The sequence below is a fragment of the Lycorma delicatula genome, chromosome 8, assembly GCF_047948215.1.
Source record: "Lycorma delicatula isolate Av1 chromosome 8, ASM4794821v1, whole genome shotgun sequence".
Lineage (NCBI taxonomy): Eukaryota > Metazoa > Arthropoda > Insecta > Hemiptera > Fulgoridae > Lycorma > Lycorma delicatula.
The window spans coordinates 57,920,907-57,945,990 of NC_134462.1; the positions used below are offsets into that span (position 1 = coordinate 57,920,907).

Consider the following 25,084-nt stretch of genomic DNA (forward strand, 5'->3'; position numbering starts at 1 on the left):
ATATCCCATCATCATTCTTCATAAACTTACTGTCACTTGTAAAAACAAAATAAAAAGTAACGAGTGTGAAATATTACACTTACGGAAAAAGCAATGGATAATTCAATAAATGATTTTCAGAAAAATCCGGAGAATACAAAAACAAAAGTTAAAACATATAACATGAAAGAGAAACTCATAAAAAGACAATGTGTAAACAATATGAAAAATTTTAGGAATAAACAATACATCAAAAAAAAAAAAAAAATTATTTTTATAAATACAGGAACAATTATAAATTAGTAAACCACCAAACTGATTTCAAGCAAAATAAGCTAATTATATTTGCAATAATGAACATTGCTGCCAATATAATAAAATTGCCTGTGATAACTTTTTTTAAGGTAACAAATTCACTGATTGTGGTGAGGGTAAACGTTTTAAACCAAGACGAAGAAATGAGAACATCCTGGTACAAAAATAAATTACCAGTTTTTACATGTGGCCATAATTTTTGAAGACTGGTGATGAGTCATAGCTAGAAAACATTACTTTTGAAATGAAAGTTAAATTTTCAAATTAATCTATATATAATTTAGGTGTAGATTATTTTTTTTGAGTTTGGTCAACTGAGGATCACGTGAAGCAACCAATATTTTGTATTAATTTATCTTTCTTCTGGGCATTTGCTTTCCTGATCTTCCAATTGTTAGTTCTTCATTCTTCTTGTACTAAATTTGAACAATTTTATTTAAAGAAAAAACTTAGTACGTATGACTACTATATCTGCTGCATTTAAATGAACTTCTAATTAAAATTAAAAATCCTACAACCGTATTATTAAAATATTGATTTTTGGAGTAGAGAAAAAAAATGGAATTTTTTTAAATATTATTTTATGTTTCTGTCGACTGCATAGTAATAGCCATTCAATTATTTATTTATAAAAAATTAAAAAAAAAAGTTAACAGCAGTTATATGAATAATAGGAGAAATTACCATACACTTTGTATATACTTATTATTTTTCCCATCCCAACTGTTCTAAACATTCATTTAAGTTGATGACAAGTATAACAAGAACATTTTTCAAAACAACTGGTATTTAAAAATAAATTAGGTACCATTTATCAACAGGTATTGATAAAAATCTATAAATGTATCATTTTTTTTCTTGTTGGCGACATGCAGGTACTGAAATATCTGCATATGGTATATAATCACCATTATGTCCACTGTATGCTAACTTCAATTAAACTGGAAATCACAAGTAGAGTAATCAAAAAAAATTAATTGTATATCATCCTTAAGAACATTATGTATTTTTTTTTAAAAAAAAGCTACAAAAATCAAATAAGAATAAAGTAAAATAAAATTTTTGCAAGAACGGCAAAATGAAAATAACAATTAAGATTTAAAAAGGAAATCACAGACAGAAGAAAAACATACAGAGATGGGTTCAAAATCTGTTATTCAAAAATTAAATAACCAAAATGATTATAATAAAAGAAAACCCATCTAAAATAGAACAGGTAATACTGTGTGTGTACATGCATGCACATATACACATGTAATTTTAAAATATATGTGAATGTGTGTTGTATGAGTGTGTGTACATGCATGCACTCACACAAACATGCACTTAAATATATGTACACACATGACACTTTGATAAACTGTTGTCTTACTGAACAAGGATGTTTGATTCACAATAAATATATTCACGTTTTGTCAAAACAGCATTGGTCCCTTAACCTGTTCTTAATAATTTATTTAAATTAACATTAATACAAGTAATATTTAAGGCTAATTGATTACTTTTTTATTCATTATATGTATAAAAAGAAATAAGATCTATATACAAGAAAGTAAGTAAATGTTAAAGAAAGAAGGAACTGCAATGTACAAATAACAACTGCAGATTACAGTTGTCAGAAACTGGCCAAAAGTCAGCACACCTTACATTTATGAAATTTTTATTAATATATCACTGAAAATAACAAAAACAATACCTTAACGTAAACTATAAATAAAAAAAAGATTTAAAAGGAAAAAATTACAAGACACATATCTGGATATAATATTCTCTATTTACACATATATAAAATCTTTTTCATAAACTTACGCACCGTAATAATTACACTTGAAATAAAGAATGTTAACGATAGTAATAATATTATATAAATAACTAAACTGATACAGATAATGTAAACAAAAAATAAAACAGGTGGATTAACAAAAGATAAAAAATAAAAATATTATGTAACATAACTGCAGCAGTACATCTCTCTCAACCTATTGCATTCACTCTATTAACACAAAAAACAAAGTATTGAAATGAATTTTAATACAAAAGCTCTGCTAATCTTAATTATTATTATTAATAAAATAAACATGTTTTCATTCATTAAATAAATAGAAATGATATAAATGTACAGAAAACACAAATATTAGTTTGTATAACTAGAAACAAAACTTCATTTCTTTTAATTCATATGACAGATGTATTTATTATATTATTCTTTTCTAATTGGCAGTGACAATGCCATAAATCAGTAAAAATAATATCTTTTTACAACGGCATTAATAATCCAATGACAATATATATATTATTAATAATAATATTCAATACTTCATTCAGAAACTGTTTATTATTATTATTTTGAGCGGTATAAAAAGATTATGTTAACAAAATATTAATTTAAACTATAATTAATCGATACTGAAATAACATGTTTTTATTTTCATTACAAAATATATTTTGGTAATATATATTTTTTTTTGTAAATCACAAAAAATTTCAATCAACTTTGATAGTAATAATATCAATAATTTAAATATAAAACATTAATTAGTTTTCTTGTTATGTTAACATTTGTTTCTAAACTTATTACATGTAACATTTTTTTACAGAATAATTTTAATAATTATCTAAAAATTACACTTTGAAAACTACAATATCATTATAAGTAGAATTTTAATTTGTAATTAAAATACAATAGATAAATAAAATGAATAAAGAATAATAATCTATAATAATAAATATCTTACATTTAAAACAAATTTCTTGAATAAATATGCTTCATTACACACATAGATTATCACCATCATCAAATACATCATAATCTACAAACCTATTTAAAAATTATTACAAATTTACATAAAATATTTCATTTTTAAATTAATTATTTTTATTAATCGGGCATTTTATACCTTAAATATTTTCTCTTTCTTATAATAATAATAATTATTATTATTCATTTAAAAAAGTATATCCACAACAGGTACTGGAAATATTTGTTAAATATATATAATATTTATATACATATATATTTTTTTATTAAAATATATATTTTTAACAATGAGAAAGGTCTGATAAACTTATTAAATTGGTGCATTAAAGTAATAAAGAATATTATTAATTTATTTAATAGATTGGATGTTACCTCAAACTTCAGATCAGGTAATGTAACTTTGACAACTAGATATCTTATGTTGTAAGAATTTAATCGGTCTAATCGCATAAATGACTAATGACTTTTATATTGAATAAAATATTTATTTGCCATAGAAGCTCAAAATTCACGGCCAAGTTCCAAACAATATCATATGTACCATATTAAATATATTTACTGGGAGGTAACACAATCAAATAGCATTAAATTATATGAAATAAAATTATGATGTATATAAAAGTAGCATAATCGTAAATGATATTTGTTATTATCTTGGTCAATTATCGACAACTCAAATTACTGCTCAAAAGAAAAATATATTTATAAATAAAAGCAAAATGAGCGAATGTTTTAATCATTCTGGTAAGTGATCAAATGATAAAAATATTTACAAGAAAAAAATAATTTTATTAACTTACAAGTCAATATTGAAATGTTATTTAAAAAAAAAAATTGATTGTAATAAATAGCTAATAGATAAAAAAAACCATCATTCTACAGACTATTTGTTTTTATCAACAAATTAAAAAATAAGACATGCAAATAATACAAAAAATTAAAAATTTCTAATACTTTTCATACCTGTACAAACAGAATATAAAATAAATGTATCGATACATTTATTATACATAAGAAAAGAAAAACTATCAGTAACATATAGATCGATAATTAACATGCCTCAAATTAATATATTAATCATAATAACAATAATTGTTATCATTATTATTATTATTATACACAGCACATCTTTTGGTGAAATAAGATATGTGCAACGCGCAATTTATATGTGTCAACAACAATTATGTATGTATATATTTATTTATATATTAAGGTTATGTTTATAAAAATTGGTCATTATAAAAAATAAACCAAAAATTAATTAAAGTTATAAATAAAGTTAAATGTAACATTAATATGTGATGTAAAAAAGAAAATTATGATGTTCTTAAAGAAAAAAAAGTATATGTACATTATATTATGCTTCTGAAAGAAATCTGTTATTTACAGTCTATGAAAAAATTTAAAACTGCACTTTCCTTTTAGCACATTACCATTTTCCAAACTGAAAATGGTAAATAAAAATTATCCAATTTGAATTTCACTTAAAATATTGTAATTATATTACAATTATTTTCAAATAATTATCATCTAATGTAATGGGGGGATGGGATTAATCCGAAAACATTTTCAAATAAACCACTATTGCATCTCCTTAACCGGATGTTACATAAATCCAAATCTATAAAGGGAGTCAGCGGCAAAATCTTAGTTAAAACACCCCCAATGTAAGGCATTGGTGGACTTACAGGTAAGGTAAACTAGTGCATTTTTCAATATACTGAGACATATTATTCATAATGTTATATGATGCATCATAGAAATATAGGTAAGATACATACTTCTTCATCATTATAGTTTATCTAATAACTGAAAAATTTCTGGGAGTATTAATGTGCAGTAAAATATAATGGTAGAAAATAAAGATAAATCCAAAATAAGTTTAATAAACATACTCCTCTACATTAACAGATTTACAAGATTATAATCATTACAACACAACTCTAATGATAATGATGATGACATATTTGAAAGTATATTCACCAATTAAATAAATAACAACAATGCAGAAGTAAGTATTTTATAATTAATTTATAATATAAGATGGAAATATTCAATTTTTTTGCATGCTTTTATCAGTGAAATACTTCAATGATAAATTTTCAGAAACAATTTGTTAAATGTTATTTATTCTGTATTATACATAACAACATAAATAACATACAAAATGTAATGTATTCATATAGTTAACAAATAGTTTAAGATCTTCCATTAATTAATTGTTATTAATCGTATTAACAAATATTATATTCGACATCATCATTTCAAATCGCATGCATAAATAAATTGGAAATCGATGAATGCTAAATACAAATATGTAATTACAATTCTAACTGACTATTAAAGTATTTTATTTCAAATACAGAAACAATATCTCTCTTATTTCAATATATAATAATTTACAACTCCCACTTTTTACCACTTTTTGTGGTCCCAAATTACTGATATATAAATAAATAGAAATATATTTATATACACAAAAATAATAATAAATATAAGCGATTAACAAAATGTTTCCTTTTTTTTTATTCATTAAACACATTCAACTTTCAGAGTTAATGAATCTCATTATTTTAACTCATTAAAATGCATTGCCTAGAAAAATTCATATTGACAAACATCAGTGGTTTACAATGATAAAATAATTAAAAATATTAACAGAAGTTTCAGTCACAATAAAACATTTAACAGAGTGTAAGTTATGTAAACCACACAGACAATATAAAACATGCTTCTGCTAAGTTTTTTCAATTGTTATAACAAAAATTTTAATAGGAATTATGTTAAAATGTAAAAAAAAAAACACTTATTTACAGCACTGGCTCAAACATCCTTATTGACTAAGAAAAACCCTAAATAAAAATTAGGATCAAATATAAAGTAATTTATTATTTTTAACAAATATTAAATATTTTTTATAAACTCCCTTAAAGCCCAATAATTTTTTTTGTTACTAACTTCTACCACCCTCAAAATGTACCAACAATGGCAACAAAAAAAGATGCATTTATATGATGGTATATGTATATGATGGAAAGGCACCTTGTGCCTTTCTTTTCAACGACATTTTGTTAATTTCTTACATTTATTAACCTCAAATGATTACATTATATAAAATTTAATAACAAAAGAGATATCAAACTTTTTTTTTATTTCAACCTCATCTTACCCCATTTTACGTTAAAAATTTATTTTGTCCTGGGCAAATTCTTAACCTACTTGTAGAGCCAGCTCTGTTTATACAAGACAAAAAAATAAATTTCCATAATATTTTTTAATGATGAAACTGTATAATTTTTATTAATTCTAATAAAATTTATGTCATAAACAATAAAATAATTTAATAAATACATAATAGAATAAAAAAAAGAACATCATAGATTAAGATAATAAAAAGAAAACAATAATATGAAAAAAATAAAACTTATGATGTATGCATATATTATTGAATCATTTTAAAACAAGAACACATTAAAAATAAATTCCTTCCAACATATTCACATAACAATATTCCAGATGTTTTTCTTACAACAGATTTAAGCCAGACAATAAATTGATGAAAATACACCGGTTATCACATAGGCAAATAAAATTTAATACAAATAAAAGCAATAATAATAATAATAACAAATTAATTCACGCATAATAATAATAATAATAATATCTTTATCACGTAGGAGCAGGAACTAATTGCAGGTTTCACATCTCAATACACCCGTGATGCGAGAATAGTGTCTGCAACCCGCAAGCGTGAAAGCAAGAAATTTATTATATTTTTTTCTTCTTTTTCTTAAATAATTTTATATAACGCTCACTATCAGCCTTACACGGTTATTATATTTTTTACTATATACTAACAGTCATTATCTGTCAAAAAAAATTTATATATATAAATATATATATATATAAAATCAACAAACACAATGGTCATATGAATGAAACTGGTAACAACGCAGTAACTTTACAGAATTTTTAACGTTTAAAACAATATTTAGAATAAACTGCTATAATAATATACAAAAATACAATTGTTAATCTATACGATTTACTTAAATTTTATTTAAAAAAAAAAAAACATGTGTATTACCCAAATAAATAAATCATTCAACCCAGTCAACAATATTATTTAAACAAAATATATATAATTACAAAACTTATTTGAAATAACAATAAAATAATGTTATATTAATGAGAATTACAATGTTTATTTATTATGCTATGGTCTTTTATGCATAAAAAAACTTAAATAAAATGTAAATACATCATTCAATATGACATGATTCTGTCTACTTAATCTGATGATATGACATAGAACACAATACAGTAAGAACAGCAGTAAAGTGCGACAACAGTAGTAAGAAAATGTACTAATATTAATAAAAATAGTAATAAATAAATCAGTTACACAATATACGTATACTAACTAGTATTATGTTAAAATTACCCAACCTCCTCCCTTTATTAATAAAGTTTTTTTGCCTTACTGATTGATGTATCTACATAAAGACTGGGTCGTTGACATTTATCTTAACATATATATCATACACAACATGTTATGCGTGAAACTAGTGAATATATTTAAATTACATTACAGTTTTCTGTTGACATTATCTATCAGTGTTTCTAATACTAAGTTGCTGGTTAATAGGAAGTATTCCTCCTGTGTTACAAAAATAAAAGACATGACCACTGTGATTGTTACATTTACTGAATTACACAGCACTTGCACTTTGGTTTTTTCTTGAGGACAATATGTTCAACTTGTGAAGCATCACTTGGAGGCACGACAGTGCCTCGTTGAAGTTCAACAGCTGCAGGAGATGAAGGTGGTGGTTTTTCATTACTGACAAGTGCACTGCCATTTGCTCCTTTTGCTGGACTTGGTGATTGTGTCAAGACAGCATTTGTTTGAGGTGGTGCAATACCATTTTCCTCAACAGCAGGCACCTTTGCTACCGTTCCAGGAGTCGGAGTTATCGGTTTACCTCCTTTTATAAGCTCTACTATCTCATCCGCTTCTCTTGACAAATCTCCATCAGGTCGGAACGGGTTATCCCATCCACTGTCCGTACTGAAACAAATAAAAAAACTGAATATTAATCATAAAAGTTTCAAAATATAAATTTAAATAAATTTTTATTAATTTAAATAAAAACTAGTGAACAATCACATCTACGAAGAGAAATATAAGTGAGTAGCGATTAATTTTTTGTGATCAAAGAAGTACATCATTTTTATGAAGACTTATTTAGGGCAATATTTTATAATTAAATGATGTAACAAATCTAGTAGACATTTTTTTAAATGAAACCAAAGCATGTGAAATATCAGATAACACTCTATATTCTGGTCCCACCGCTTTAGTTTTCAGTTATAATTTGAACAGATAACATGAAAGTTTTACTTGAAAATATCAATTAAGCATAAACATCATCAACTTTTAAATAGTAGTCTAAATATAAATAAATCTCTTTGTATTTGACAATAAGCAATACCTAACGGTGGACCAGAAGTACAAAAAAAAAAAGAAGCATTTTTGGAGCAATGAAACATTCATCAACGAAGGAAAATACTGAATGGTTTTTATATTTGTACACGATTATGTACTTACAAGCTCTTTCTGCCGAGCTGTTTACAAGAAACTATTATGTTTCTTTGTTACTATTTGGGATAATTCATTCACTCAGTCAGATAATTTTTGGGCAAACAAGGTAGTATATTGATAATGGTTATGGATGCTTGTAATTTGTTATAAACAATGTAAATGCAATGTTTACATTTAAAACTGTTTTACTTAAACCAGATTCTCTTTTGCTTTAGAAATTGAATAATTCACATTGAATCTGCATATCCTGAAACGTTTTATGAATTAACTGTACTAATCGTTCCAAATTCTTAAAATGACTATGCTAGTAGATCTGTTATGTTAACAAATGTAACAGATATGAGATTAACATATATGGAAATAATGCAAATCAGTAAATAAAGGTACTGACAACTTGATATTGAATATAATGACAAGTGTTTTTTATAGCTGTTATTACACTTTTATTTTTGAAATGTATTCATCAAAATTTGCTAAGTACTAATTATTTGAGTAAATTAGAACAACTTCTAGAAAATAAAATTGTAAATGGCCATGTGCACAGAACAAAATAATATTCCTTTGATAATAACAAACCATACTAATAAAATTAAATTGGTGTTCATATGTAAGTATCTAATAAATAAATTTTTTACAGAATTAGTTTACTGCACAGTAATATTTATTAACCATCTCTTTGTTTTCACATTGCGTTAATAAAAGTATAAGAATTAGCAGATTAAATGAGAAAGTTATGGAATAAATACAGCCAGAGGGAATTCTCTTCATAGGGATGATGTGGAGAAACAGATTACAGTAGACGGTTCTAGAATATTTCAATGTAACAAGAATATAGAACAGAGGGCTAATCAAAGAGACAATTTGAAAAGAAATTTGAGAATCTGAAGATGAAAGCTTAAAACAGGGAACACAGATGCTACAGATTTACCTAAATTAGAATACAAATAATGATGAAAAATAATAAATAAATATAAAAAAATTACTTGTAAGTGAAAACATTAGTGTTTTGACTTAATGATCACATTCTGGTTATGCTACAATTTTTAATTTACTGTCAGTAATGCAAAAGGTGTACTATTGTAAGCAAAGGTGTGATACAACTTAGGTGGTTTAAATGATATGTACCATTATGTAATATTATGATTAAATTAAATCACACACTAATGTAATCAACTAATTACAAATTTGTACAATCATCCTGTGTTGTTACAGGCAACTGTAATATAATCCTATAGATAGATATTAACACAAACAACAACTTGAAAGCAAGCCTATGAAATTAAATGAAATGTATTTATGTCAGTCTTCACAATTTGTTTTAGAATGTTTTTCTTTTATCACAAAAAATTCATAAATCAGAAAAACGTAATCAAATCATTGTTCTAAATCATAATTGGTGAAGAATTGCAAGATGCCAGTAGTTTTATACAAATTTTAGTTTAATATATATTACGTTTTATTTTTTTATTTTATTAGTACTAACAGTCCATTCTATCCATTCCAGTAAGACAAAATAAATAAAACAATAATATAAATTAATATGTTGCAAGATAAAATAAAAATGTGTAATTATATGTATAATATACATTTAGAGTTCTTAATTTATATATAGAGAAATAATTACAGCGTGCCTGTTAAAAATAAAATTATATTTCAAAAGTGAAATTTTTAAATAGAATAATACATACAAATTTAGCCAGTAAAATATCACTATCAAATTAACAGTATTTGTAGAGCATTAAAGGCAATTACAAATTGAGAAACATTAAAATGAATAATTCTATTCTTCAGTTACATGCAAATAAAAACAGGTCACACACAAACATATGATTTCTATCTTAAAATTTCATAAATTCACAAATCTTTATCGATTCATAATATTTTTTAAATGTATCCCAAATATCTACTGCAGCTTTCTTGATCAGGCCCTGTAGGCCCTAAATTAAGAATACAGGCAGCTTGTATCCCTTGTACATGTAATTAATAACTAATAGTTTGTTACTCTTTGAGTAGAGTATTTCAAAACACATAGCGATCGAATCATTGTAATAAGGATAAAATCAAAACCTAAACTGACAACGATTGTTAACGTCTATATGCCTACAAGCGCCAATGATGATGATGAGGTAGAGTGTGTATACGAAGAGATTGATGAAGCAATTAAACATTAGAAAGGAGATGAAATTTTAATAATAGTTGGAGATTGGAATGCAAGCATTGGAAAAGGCAAGGAAGGAAATATAGTAGGTGAATACGGGCTGGGCAAAAGGAATGAAAGAGGGGACCGACTTATAGAGTTTTGCAAGAAGTATAATTTAATAATTGCCAACACCCAATTTAAAAATCATAATAGAAGAATATACACTTGGAAAAAGCCAGGCGATACTGCAAGGTATCAGATAGATTATATCATGGTTAAGCAAAAATTTAGAAATCAACTCGTTGACTGCAAAACTTACCCTGTAGCAGACATTGATAGCGACCATAATTTGGTGATAATGAAATGTAGATTGGGGTTTAAAAACCTGAAGAAAAGGTGTCAGATGAATCGGTGGAATTTAGAGAAGCTTGAGGATGAGGAGGTAAAGAAGATTTTTGAGGAGGACATCGCAAGAGGTCTGAGTAAAAAAGATAAGGTAGAAGATGTAGAAGAAGAATGGGAGAGTGTTAAAAAGGAAATTCTAAAATCAGCAGAAGCAAACTTAGGCGGAATAAAGAGAACTGGTGGAAAACCTTGGGTTTCAGACGATATATTGCAGCTGATGGATGAACGTAGAAAATATAAGAATGCTAGTGATGAAGAAAGTAAAAGGAACTATCGGCAATTAAGAAATGCTATAAACAGGAAGTGCAAACTGGCGAAAGAAGAGTGGATTAAAGAAAAGTGTTCAGAAGTGGAAAGAGAAATGAACATTGGTAAAATAGACGGAGCATACAGGAAAGTTAAGGAAGATTTTGGGGTACATAAATTAAAATCTAATAATGTGTTAAACAAAGATGGTACGCCAATATATAATACGAAAGGTAAAGTCGATAGATGGGTGGAATATATTGAAGAGTTATACGGAGGAAATGAATTAGAAAATGGTGTTATAGAGGAAGAAGAGGAAGTTGAGGAGGATGAAATGGGAGAAGCAATACTGAGATCTGAATTTAAGAGAGCATTAAAAGATTTAAATGGCCGAAAGGCTCCTGGAATAGACAGAATACCTGTAGAATTACTGCACAGTGCAGGTGAGGAAGCGATTGATAGATTATACAAACTGGTGTGTAATATTTATCAAAAAGGGGAATTTCCGTCAGACTTCAAAAAAAAGTGTTATAGTCATGATACCAAAGAAAGCAGGGGCAGATAAATGTGAAGAATACAAAACAATTAGTTTAACTAGTCATGCATCAAAAATCTTAACTAGAATTCTATACAGAAGAATTGAGAGGAGAGTGGAAGAAGTGTTAGGAGAAGACCAATTTGGTTTCAGGAAAAGTATAGGGACAAGGGAAGCAATTTTAGGCCTCAGATTAATAGTAGAAGGAAGATTAAAGAAAAACAAACCAACATACTTGGCGTTTATAGACCTAGAAAAGGCATTCGATAACGTAGACTGGAATAAAATGTTCAGGATTTAAAAAAAATTAGGGTTCAAATACTAGATCGTGGATACCGGTGTTCTTTGGTGGTTGGGTTTCAATTAACCACACATCTCAGGAATGGTCGAACTGAGAATGTACAAGACTACACTTCATTTACACTCATACATATCATCCTCATTCATCCTCTGAAGAATTATCGAAACGGTAGTTACCAGAGGCTAAACAGGAAAAAGAGAGGGTTCAAATACAGAGATAGAAGAACAATTGCTAACATGTACAGGAACCAAACAGCAACAGTAACAATTGAAGAACATAAGAAAGAAGCCGTAATAAGAAAGGGAGTCCGACAAGCATGTTCCCTGACTCCGTTACTTTTTAATCTTTACATGGAACTAGTAGTTAATGATGTTAAAGAACAATTTAGATTCGGAGTAACAGTACAGTACAAGGTGAAAAGATAAAGATGCTACGATTTGCTGATGATATAGTAATTCTAGCCGAGAGTAAAAAGGATTTAGAAGAAACAATGAACGGCATAGATGAAGTCCTATGCAAGAACTATCGTATGAAAATAAACAAGAACAAAACAAAAGCAATGAAATGTAGTAGAAATAACAAAGATGGACCACTGAATGTGAAAATAGGAGAAGAAAAGATTATGGAAGTAGAAGAATTTTGTTATTTGGGAAGTAGAATTACTAAAGATGGACGATGCAGTTGCGATATAAAATGCCGAATAGCACAAGCGAAACGAGCCTTCAGTAAGAAATATCAGAAATTAATTTAAATGTCAGGAAAAGATTTTTGAAAGTATATGTTTGGAGTGTCGCTTTATATGGAAGTGAAACTTGGACAATCGGATTATCTGAGAAGAAAATATTAGAAGCTTTTGAAATGTGGTGCTATAGGAGAATGTTAAAAATCAGATTGGTGGATAAAGTGACAAATGAAGAGGTATTGCGACAAATAGATGAAGAAAGAAGCATTTGGAAAAATATAGTTAAAAGATGAGACAGACTTGTAGGCCGCATATTAAGGCATCCTGGAATAGTCGCTTTAATATTAGAGGGTCAGGTAGAAGGAAAAAATTGTGTAGGCAGGCCACTTTTGGAATATGTAAAACAAATTGTTAGAGATGTAGGATGTAGAGGGTATACTGAAATGAAACGACTAGCACTATATAGGGAATCTTGGAGAGCTGCATCAAACCAGTCAAATGACTGAAGACAAAAAAAAGTTTGTTACATTCATGGATTTTCAAACCTGACAACAATAAAGTGATAGCCAGAGATGAGTCACTGTTAAACATACAACTGGTCTGACTGAATTTCAAATTGAGAAGACTAATAGTGTACTAACTACCTTACTTACTAACTAACTAACTAACTAACTGTACTAACTAACCTTTGCCATTTGAGCATTACTATAATTGAAAACAAAGAGGAAACAGTCAATGACAAGAATTTTCAATTTAAAAAAATTAAGAACACATAAAATTACCGATTATAATTATTATATACCAAAATAAAAGCATTTATTTATTTACTCATTCAATAAAACTGAAGTATATTTTTTATTACTTTTTTTACAAAAAAAAGGAAAAAATAAACAAATAACCTCTAGTACTTTTCCTTTCTTGTGTTAATATAGTATCTATGTTAGTTTGAACGTTTATGTCAGCTTATGTTGTAGTAGGTATATATATATGTTTATTAAAGAAAATGGATTCATCACAGACCAATAGACAATGCTAGTGGAACTAATGTGAAAGACAGTCAGCCAGCAAAATTTACTCACTATGTATAGCGGTTGGTTTATACATATTCTATAATACAGTAAACGCACTTCAAAACCTTACATGATACACATACAAAAATATTCCATAAAATAATATGATTCTATTCTGATATTTTATTATTGTAAATAGAATAAGAAATATAATAGTATAATTTCACTAAACAAATATGTAACTGAGTTGCTTTCCTGACACACTTATTTAAAAAATGTCATCATATAAAATGGTATGATGTAATATGAAATCATAATCATGAGCTGGAACAACTCTTACTTCTATATTGATCTAAATTGTCACTTAAAAAGAATCAATTGAATATATTCAGAGTGATTCAGGAAGAAAGGAGAATTACTTCGGGACTGACTTTACAGCTTGAAGTAAGGAAAAAATTTAGTACAAACATGTGCCGGCAACATTTATTTATCGAGTAACAGCCTGTGAAAAATTTCACCCGGATTTCAGCTTCCCTGGTGAAATGTAGTCTAATGAGATTTTTTTAAGCTGTTATATAAGAAGTAAACTTCATGGTTTCTTATGTTTTTTGATCTGAATTGAATGAAACAGATCCTATACAGTATCTCCTGCAGTTTTCATGATATCCAATGTAGAACAGTAAACTTTGGTGATGAAGAACATGTTTTTGTTAGGTTTGAAATTCAACTATATTAAATTAATAATAAATGCATAAATTTTTATTATCAAAACTTCAAGAATTTAATTATGAGAAAATTTATGTAATAAAGTCTATGAAAAAAATCAACTTTTATTTTTAACAACAAAACAAAACTTTGCAGAAAAATGTTATGAATTTGTAAAAATTAAAAACAGCTGTTTTTAGTAAAATAGTATTTTTTTAACCTCCGAGACCACAGTTAGGTATTATTTCAGAGGATGAGGTGAATGACAATTTTTGTAGTGTGTGAAAACGCCATGCCTGACTGAGATTCGAACCCAGGACCTCCGGATGAAAGGCCAAGATGCTACCACTTGCAACATGGATGCCGGCTGGTAAAATAAAGTTAGAAAAATTAAAATATTTTTAATTTATATTAAAGAAAATACTCACTGCAGTTTATACTGTATTAATTTACAATAAATGTTTGAAAATTTCATCATTGACATTGATACACTTTTCAACTTGTTTTTACATTTTCTGTCCCCAACCTAACGATATCTTTGTTGATGAGGGCAGCAGCATTGAGAATGTGAGCGATCTGTTTATCATTTGTCTATTTTTTGTTTGTATACCTCACATTTCATTCATCTCCATAAACAGTAATTTAAAAGAGTAAGACTGGATGACCTGGATGACCTAGATGGCCAATTTACCCGCCCCCTACATCCAATCCATTTGCCAGTAAATTTTTCATCTGCAAATTGTCTTACTTCATTCATGAAATGTGTTAGTGCTCCATCAAGTTGATAAAAATTCATTTCACTAATGAGAAATTTTCAAGCACTGTAAGAAATTCACTGGGTGAAGTGAATAAAAAATAGTATTTGTTGATACTAACTACATTATTTTTAAGTAACTACTAGATTTTTTGTGAATAAAAAAACTAGTCTCAATTAAACTTAATATCAACTTGGTTTTTCCAGATTTCTAGTAACGAGTTAAAAATCAAAGTGAATAAAAACAACATTATTTATTTTAATTTAAGTAACAACTAGATTTTTTTTAAGCATCACAGAAGGCATGCTTGTTTTTTTATTAGTACCAGTCAAGGTAATGTTCTTTAATATATATAAATAACAGGAAAGTATATGGCGATAAGTAGATAAGAACAGTTACTGCATTTTAAAAATGAGAACACCAATTTTTTAATAATATTATTGCTGAAAAATGAAACACATGGTGGTGCTCTTTCACCAGATGGGGCTGGAGCTTTACTGAAAACCAGATTTTCATTCGCTCTAATGTCAATTTTCTTTTTTATGGTAGATTTCAAATTATTTAACACTTTTAACTGTATGATTGTTACCAGTTTATCAAAAACATTTGAGTACAAATCCTTGATTCTTTCCCAGGCTTGTTTCTTTGAAGATATTTTATTTTACGATAATATTTTATCAATGCTAATATGATGTTAGTATTAATGACACTTTATATTTTACAAACAAATTCCTACTCGCCTTTTTGTCTACAATCTCTTTATCTGATGAAGACATAATTTTCAAATAATTGTAAATTTCATGTCAAGTAGCAAACAAAGGAAAATGTAGTAACGCCTAAATATAAAGCAAAATTAGTAGCTAATAAATGTAGCTGTAGTTTTTCCAGGTGATATACTAAATTGGACTAGTTACTAGACTGTTTTAATTTTTACAATTTCATAACATTTTTCCTTTAAGTTTTGTTTAAATAATAAAATTTTATTCTGCTTTTTGTTTTTCATACACTTTCAATTTTCTCAGAATTAAATTTATTCGTTTATTTAGTAATTTAACAAAGTTATTGTACTTTAAACATAAAAAAAAAAAAACATGTTTTTCGTCACCAAATTTTTATGTTTTAAATTGGATATCATGAAAACTATGGGAAATACAGTTCTGGGACCAGTTTTATTCAATTTTTCATGTCAAGAAACAATCAAGTTTACTCCTCATATAATGCTTTAAAAATCTCAGTATGGCCTCATTTCACCGGGGAAACTGAAATCTGGGCAAAATATTTCATAAGCCGTAACTTGATAACAAAGCGTTATCAAACATATCTTTATATGAAATTTTTTCCTTATTTTGAGCACTAAAATCAGTTCCCAAATTCCCTTTCCTCCTGAATCACCCTCCCACCCCCACTCTCTCTCTCTCTCTGTGTGTGTGTGTGTGTGTGTGTGTATAACACACATATCTGTACCAATAAAGTAACCTGTTCTGACTGATCAATTCATCAATGCCCAGCAAAAACTATTGAAGCTAAATTGATGAAAGTTTATAAACATGTTCTTACGATGTATGTGCACACTAAGAAAGGAATTTTTTAAATTCCCAAGTTTAAAGGGTTAAAATGGAGTAACAATGAAGATATATACTTGATTTTTGGCCAGTAATTTTCAAGCGAATATCTAAAACCTAATTTCTAGATTTATTTTTTAAATTCTGAGTTTAACAGGCTAAAATGGATTTTGAATTTTTTTTCTGAAACCCAGCTACTTTTTTAATTTCTCGGTAACAAATAATGACATCAAATTGATTTTGGTGTGTGTAGTTTTCATGTAAATATCTAAAACCAATTTCTAGATTTTTTAAATTTCACCCACAAAGAGGTGAAGAAAGGTAAAAAAATTTGGGAACAATGTTCAAATTTTCACCATTTCCAACTATACTAAACGAGATGAAATATTAAATTGATTTGGGCTAGCAAATACTCTTCAGATAAAAATCTAAAACCATTTTCAGTTTTTTGAATTTTAATATTTTAAGGGGTAAAAAAATCATAAATTGATGTTTACATTTTTACTGTTTAGTGCTGCCGCTATTGAATCAATCTTTATTTGATATGGTAACATTGTGATGGTAATTTATGTTGGCAATTCTGATTATATATTTCACAAGTGAAGCAGCGACAGGAAATCTAAAAATCAATTAGTGGTTCCTGTACTGATGAAACTGTTGCTCTGAGGAAATTACAATACATTGAGTTTATAAATTGAACAGGCTTTAATTTTTAATTATCATTATATTTTTTTACAGCATTAGTTTGTGAGAGGATCTAGGGGGTAGAGCCCCTGGCTAGAGAGGAATATAACTGGCTAAACGCCCCCTGACCGTGATGGAAAACACAATTAATTATATAGTGTGGGCAAAGCTGCGATAATATATATATATATATATAATATGTATATGTATATATATATATATATGTATATGTATATGTATATATATATATATATATATATATATTATATATATATATATATATATATATATATAATATGTATATGTATATATATATATATATGTATATGTATATGTATATATATATATATATATATATATATATATATTAATGCATAATGAATTCACTTAAGTACTAAAATACATGAAAAATATTCTTACCTTAATAATATGTTACTATTTTTAACTGAAGAAACTGTTTTTAGATATCTTCATAATTCATTCTTTCATAAAAAAACTTTTATGTAAGAGTAAGTTAAGATAAGAGAATGTTTAAACTTAAAAAGAAAACTGGTTTACTTTATCAAAATTTACTCTTGACGTTTTAAAAATGTAAATGTAAATTCAAATGATTTTAAAAATTTAGTTTTTTTATGAAATAACCAATGAATTAGATACCTCCAAAAAAATGTTCTTAATGTCCAATACCAATGAATAATTAAAGTAAAAAATACCTTCCCTAAATTTTACTTAAATGAATTCATTAATCTGAAGATATATATAATTTCATGAACCATGAATATATTAAATTATATGTGAACTGTCTTTTTTATTGGTCTATCTTTTAAACTTCATCTTATACTACTTTACTTAAGGGATGGTCAGTGGTGGTGATTTTAAGCAGTCGAATATTTTATAAGCTAAGCTTTTTCTTTCAATTTTAACTATCCATAGTCAAATAGTATTACTTTTATTTAGTAATAGATTTTTATTTTTTAAAACAATTCTTGGACATTTCTCTTTACTATTTTTATTCTTATTCGACATAATTTTTTTTTTTTGTTGATAGAATGGAAAATTAACAGTAATTGTTGTATTATTACAGGGTTCACTATGACGATCATCAACATTTCTGAAAGCTAATTTGACAACTTTTGCAGCAAGATTTTGTTTATGTTACTGTAAACTATCAAAGGTTGCAATTACAAATCTACAGAACAAAATTTGCGACTAGTATAGTTTATATGAATGTATTCAGAATACTGCAAATAAGGTTTTCCTTAATTTCATTAAAAGACATTTAAAGTTTCATTGAAAGTTCCTTTGTATAAATTGTGATGATTTTTACCTAAAATCTAAATTTAATCTACCATGTAATGCCCAGTCTAGTAGAACTTCTTCTTAGACCTGGATTTATTTTTCTAGCCATACAAGCATCACTGCTAACTATAATCATTATAAAATAAAATTATTATTACTTTTTATGATGGATGACATAAATTTTTGTATCTTATGTAAAATACCAAACCTGAGTAGGATTCAAACCTAGAACCTTCTGTATGAAAAGCAGAAATGTTTCCAAAACAGATAACTGTGAATTTGTAAATCATAATCATCACATTCTATTGTATTTGAGTAAGGATAAAATATTCAATTCTAGGGCTGTATTTAATAAATTGTTTCAGTAATAAAAGTTTTTCATTTTCCTAATGTTTAGTTAAAACCTGTTTAACAATAACTAGTCTATACTCTCTGTCTAGTATTCAAATCTGTATAAAAGCAACTATCTTTTATTAGGATTTGAACCTTAGATTTCAAAAATTAGCTGTTAAAAAACTGATTTGCAACAATGAGTTAACCACCAGACCAGCCCAGCGGGGCTCAGTAGTAATAACAGATGCTTTTATTTATAATAAAATCATATCTGCTAAAAAAAGTAGAATGTAACTATAATTTGGTTATGTTATAGGCAGATTTTGCTAACTATTGACTTAGTTCACGAGTAATTGTCACATGGTACTCATAAATGGATGTTGCTAGTTCTATTTACTGCATCAACACAAAAGGTATGTTTTTTGATGTTATAAGTTACAAGTAATGTTTCTTCATGATTAATAAATAATTATTAGTAGCAGTGATTATTTTACAGCGATATTGTAAAGTTTTGATCATCAGAATTTAAACCAAAAATAGCATAAGAAAAAATTTTCAAATTGAAAAAATACCTGAAAATAATAATTCTTTAATACATACTTTCCCACCAACAATACAGCTGATTCAACAAAGCTTTAAATCTAAAAATAGCATAACATAATAATTTGGCTCGTATCTAGAAACAGATTCCGGATTTCGTTCCAGAGATGCACGTAGAGTTAATAATAAACACACAACTAGGTATGGTCCAGTGCTCAGACTCACTTCATTGCACTGTTTAAAAAAAAGGCAATACTAACTTTTATCAAAGAAGTGGACACCACCGTGAGATAACAAAAAACGTTTCTTTTAATTTATGTACCTGATAATTAAATAATTCAGCAATAATAGTACATAACAGAATTTAAAAAAAATATAGATGAAGTTGAAAAACAATTCTGTTAAATTAAAAATTTAAATCTTTACTATGAAAAAATAAACAATTCATTTTAATTAAACTACATTTCTGGACTTCTGTTTTATTATTGAGGAACAGAACTTTACTAGAACCAGGTTTTGGTTAAAATTGTTACAATATTTTAGAGACATTGGCAAGAAATTATATAAAAATCTTCACAATGGTATCATAATGTATAATATGATATTAAAAACAATGATAAATCAAGTTATGAAAACATTTTTCCATCCTTCAAAAAAATTATTTGCTTACACCATTTATAAAAAAGAAATGTTTTAATCTCAACAAAATTAAAGTAACCGAAAAATTTATGATCAGTGCTTTATTAAATTGTATATAATAGAATCCACTAGAATAAACAATTTCCACTGTTTACATTTTGTAGTGTGCTAATAATAACCGGTATATAAAATGTATTTATTAATCAGCAAAGGTAAGATAAAAGATATTAATTATATTATAGTAAGTGTATTTGATAATGTATGTCAAAAGGGTGATTCATTTCATTTATATAGAAGGTAAAACTCAATTAAGACAGTGTTGAAAATTAATTAACTGAATCGAGTACAGAATTCTAATGTACAGATTTTAATGTGAATTCATTAGTCATTCGCATTTGATTAGTTGATGTTGGACGTGTAATAAAAGAAACGAACATTTATTATCAAAATCAAATGAGTTACACGAGTCATAAAAATACTGCATCTGTTGTTGTTAGCTTTATGACTAGCCTAACGTATGAATGATAGAACACCAGAATTTCTACGTATTTTTTCTTCTTCCAATAACTATCCTTGGCAGTATTTTATTTTTCTTGCTTCCAAGAGCTACCATCAACAAAGAGATGGTTATAGATTCATATAAATATAAATGGGTTGCAACTACAAAAACCAATTGAAGGAAAAAAATCAGCTTCGAAACCTGTTTTTAATATACTAAAATAATCATTTCATTAATTATCTTCAGATACAACAGAGGTAATTCCTTAAGCACTATTTAATAGTTGAAGCAATACAAAACACAAGTGAAAAGAGCTTATTAAAATAATAAAATTTAATATTTTACAATCTTATATGAAATGGATGTTGTAATTATCAATTAATTATTGCAACAGTCAATAAACTAGCTTATAAATCAACTATATAGTTCAAGATCAATTTTGAGTAATGCATTGGTTTTTGATCATATTATATCATTGATATTTACATACAACTTATTTAAATGGGATTATCTTTTCTATTATCAAAATAAAACAATAAAAAATACCTCATTGTAATATGCACCACAGAGTATATATAAAATTAATATAAGAACAAATGAAAATTTAGTAAAATAGATATTTAAGAACTAAATACTTAAAAAGTTCTATCAGCTCTCCTCCCAAAATTAATACTTCTCTGATATGCCTGATCTTGTCATAAAAAATACTATTAAACGTTTCTTTATAATGCAATTTAAATAATTTACAATATAAATTAAAAAATTTTGTAATTATATTTACTTACTATTTGTCTCCTATAATTTAATTCATCTGCGCGGGTATGGCCACTAGTAGTGACCACTTTAAATATTATTCATTTATTTAATTCTACTGCTCACCAATGATGTTAAAAGCAGCTGTACGTCAGTGCTAGACTAGTGCTCCTTGTGGTGAGAGCAGGTACTAATGACACACTATACCCACTAGTTTATTTAGAGCATTTTTTGGGGTGGGTGTGTGATTTTTTAAACATTTTTTTAAAAATATTTTATTTTTTAATTGTTAATAAAAATGTACCTACGAAAAATAAGATCTTAATTAGGTGAAATCTCAAGATACTGAGGGTGACCTTGCTCTACAGTTTTACCCACTTGATCTTAGTTAAAAATTTATAGCATCAATATCCCAAATATAGAAGTAATTTGACCAAATTTGGTCAAAATCTGAACACACATACACGTATATGTGAACATTTCCATTTGATTTTTGTTTTTTGGGTTCCTTAAGTGTCAAAACGTAAAGATCCATTGAAAACTGCATATGCCCAAATAGGACCGATTACAAAACTTTCCCTTCTAACGCTACAACTCTGCTAGGTAGTAAAGTAGAAATGTATTATTCTATAGTAAATTGATTAGTTGGTTGATAATATAAGTTAATATTTAATTTTTTTTTAATAAATCTAAGATGTTGGTATAATACATCTGTAACAAGTTTTTAAATGCTATGTGTGGGTAATTTATCAGAGACCGACCTGCAAATAACACATGATCTTGCTTTTAAATGTATTATTTATTTACATTATGTATTGACTGTTATCTATTATCAGTAAACTGTTAATAAATGTTTCTGAAGCTCTTACTTGTAATGATTTTGAGTCTCAATGAACATAATTATACAATAATAAACTTTTAAAAAATTAAATAAAAAAGCAGGATAAAATTTACAAGAAATTGAGTCCATATGAAAACACTCAACAAAGTTTACACATAAGAAAAATACCACACAAATTAAAAATGGAACAGCGTTAAACAAAAATAATAAACTATATACAACACCCGCAAAGCATCATCATGCAACAGAAAATTTTGGAAGTATGCCATAAAATTTGTCGACGAAATCTGGGCACATCTCAGTGATTATCAGATGGTATATCCTATGATTAAAAATAGATTTGAACTACATTTCACAGAATGTATAAATTAACATATAAATGTAACCTACATTATACCATCAAAATCTGTATATTTATAATACAATGAATACTTGTGTGTTTATATACAAGCTGATGTGTTCATGTTATATTGGTAAATAATAAAACAATTCTTATTTACCTGGAATCCTGGTAATATAATGTATATTTGCACTACTAACTAAAATTGTTTTAAAGATTTATAAAAGCTGTAGATTAAAAAAGTGTTTTTAAACATACCAGAAATATGATAAAAGATGAAATAATATTTTTATTAGAATTAAGAAAGTTGAAACTCTTTCTTTGGGGGGAAAAATAGAATAAAAGATTAAAGCCAAAGCTTAAAAAATATTTCATATGAAATATCAAATGCAGAAAAGTTTATCAATTTTGTCAGATTGAAAATATTATGTATGTTAAATGCCTTAACCTAACTTAATGGTCGTGGACAACTCCCTTTTGAAAATAACATGGGCTTTTTTTAGAATAAAAAAGCACCCATGATAAAGGCTCATTACAAAAAGTGTAAAACGATTTACTATTGCTTTCTTCACCAAATCAAATATACAGTAGCATTGCGTATTAGATTGCAGGTATATTCAACCCTACAAATAATATCTTCACTCTGTTCTTCACAGAGACTGATGAATGTTGAATATTGTTAATCTTAAAGCAACTCTTACTGGTGAACTAAAATAGAAATTAGTCATCAATTTTGTAAAACCCCCAACTGTATTTTTTTTTAATGATTCCAAAAAAAATCCATCTTAATATCACAACTAATGTTGTGGTATATTTCATTTCATTAATAATTCAGAAGATTGACTAAAAAAAAAAAACCAGCAGATTACTACTGGCTTACAAAAGCAATTCCAAGATTACTTCATTTTCTGGAAAAATATTGTACAAATCAGGCCAAAAATAAAAAAAAAATTATGATTCCAGTTGGGGTCTAGCTGAATTACTTATAGTTCTACCAATTCATTATGTAATACTGGAAAAGGTAAGATATTCAGTACACCGGTAACGAGTCCCTTTAAGAAGCCTGCACCCATTTATAGGTGGTTTTTCATTTCTGAAGGAAAAGCAATCTTGGTGCAGCATATTTAATCTTATCAATGCAAAACATTAACCGATAATCAGGATACTTTTCTCACACTGTACAAGTAGTTCCTCCAAGGGTAGACCATCTTTTCTTACTACTTAATATCTTTCCTTATCCTTTCATCCTATTTTTAGTTTTCTGAGTATATGACACACATACTATTACATCTCTTCTGAGGATTTGGGGCTTGTCCAGCCAGTGTGATTTGTCCAAGTGTACCCTTGATGTGGTAGCACTCTGTAGAATAACTTTTTGGGTGTATCTTTTCTGGTGACTACACAATAAATCTAATTTCTGAAATCCATAATGGATATACCTGTCAGTTACTCTGCCAAAAACTTTGGATATAAAATTTTACAAACAGTTTGATAAGTAACAGATGACATAACATACTCCACATTAAATTTATTTAAATAACAAAGGAATAAGTAATTCTAGTTTTCTACTATTTAATATCTTTAAAGACTTGTACCTTTATACAACAAAAATACTTGAAAGCATTAATGTTCAAGAAATTTAAAAGAAAAATGTTTGAAAATGAATGTTTTTGTACATACATAGAAACTGAAAACAATGAAGTGACTGAGCTGCTACTTTCTAATAGTTAATTATTTCTTAAGTGACTGTCTTCCCCCAAAATTACTTTTTTTATTTTTAAAATTTAAATGAAACTATCACATAAAATTACATTGGTATTCATCGTCATTTATAATCAGAAAGAATGATGAGATATTCATGTTGTCACAGAAATCCTATTTCTCTCCATTAATTAAATAAGTAAAGAATTCTTTATCAAAAGACACCAGTATTATAACTAATTAAAAAGCAGTTATAAATAAGTACAACTACTAAGTGGTTTCCTAAAATTAAAATAAACTGTTTACTGTTTAAAGGTAGGCTACATAAATATATCCATTTACAATTAAAATAATGTTTAACTTCACAGGTTATTATCATAAGGTCATTCACTTTGAAAAGGCTGATTTAAATGGAACACATTATATAGTACCATTGCATGTCTAAAATTTATTAAAA

General features: G+C 26.9%; 1 protein-coding gene across 2 annotated transcripts in view; it reads right to left on the reverse strand.

The window, feature by feature from the left end:
• Positions 1-2,048: 2,048 nt before the first annotated feature.
• The window catches only part of LOC142328638 (uncharacterized), a 793,215-nt gene continuing 770,179 nt past the window's right edge, over positions 2,049-25,084 (reverse strand). For both annotated transcript variants that reach the window (XM_075372498.1, XM_075372497.1), the window contains one exon: positions 2,049-8,123. In XM_075372498.1, coding sequence (XP_075228613.1) covers positions 7,757-8,123 — 367 coding nt within the window. In that variant the 3' untranslated portion in view covers positions 2,049-7,756. The remainder of the gene's footprint in view (positions 8,124-25,084) is intronic.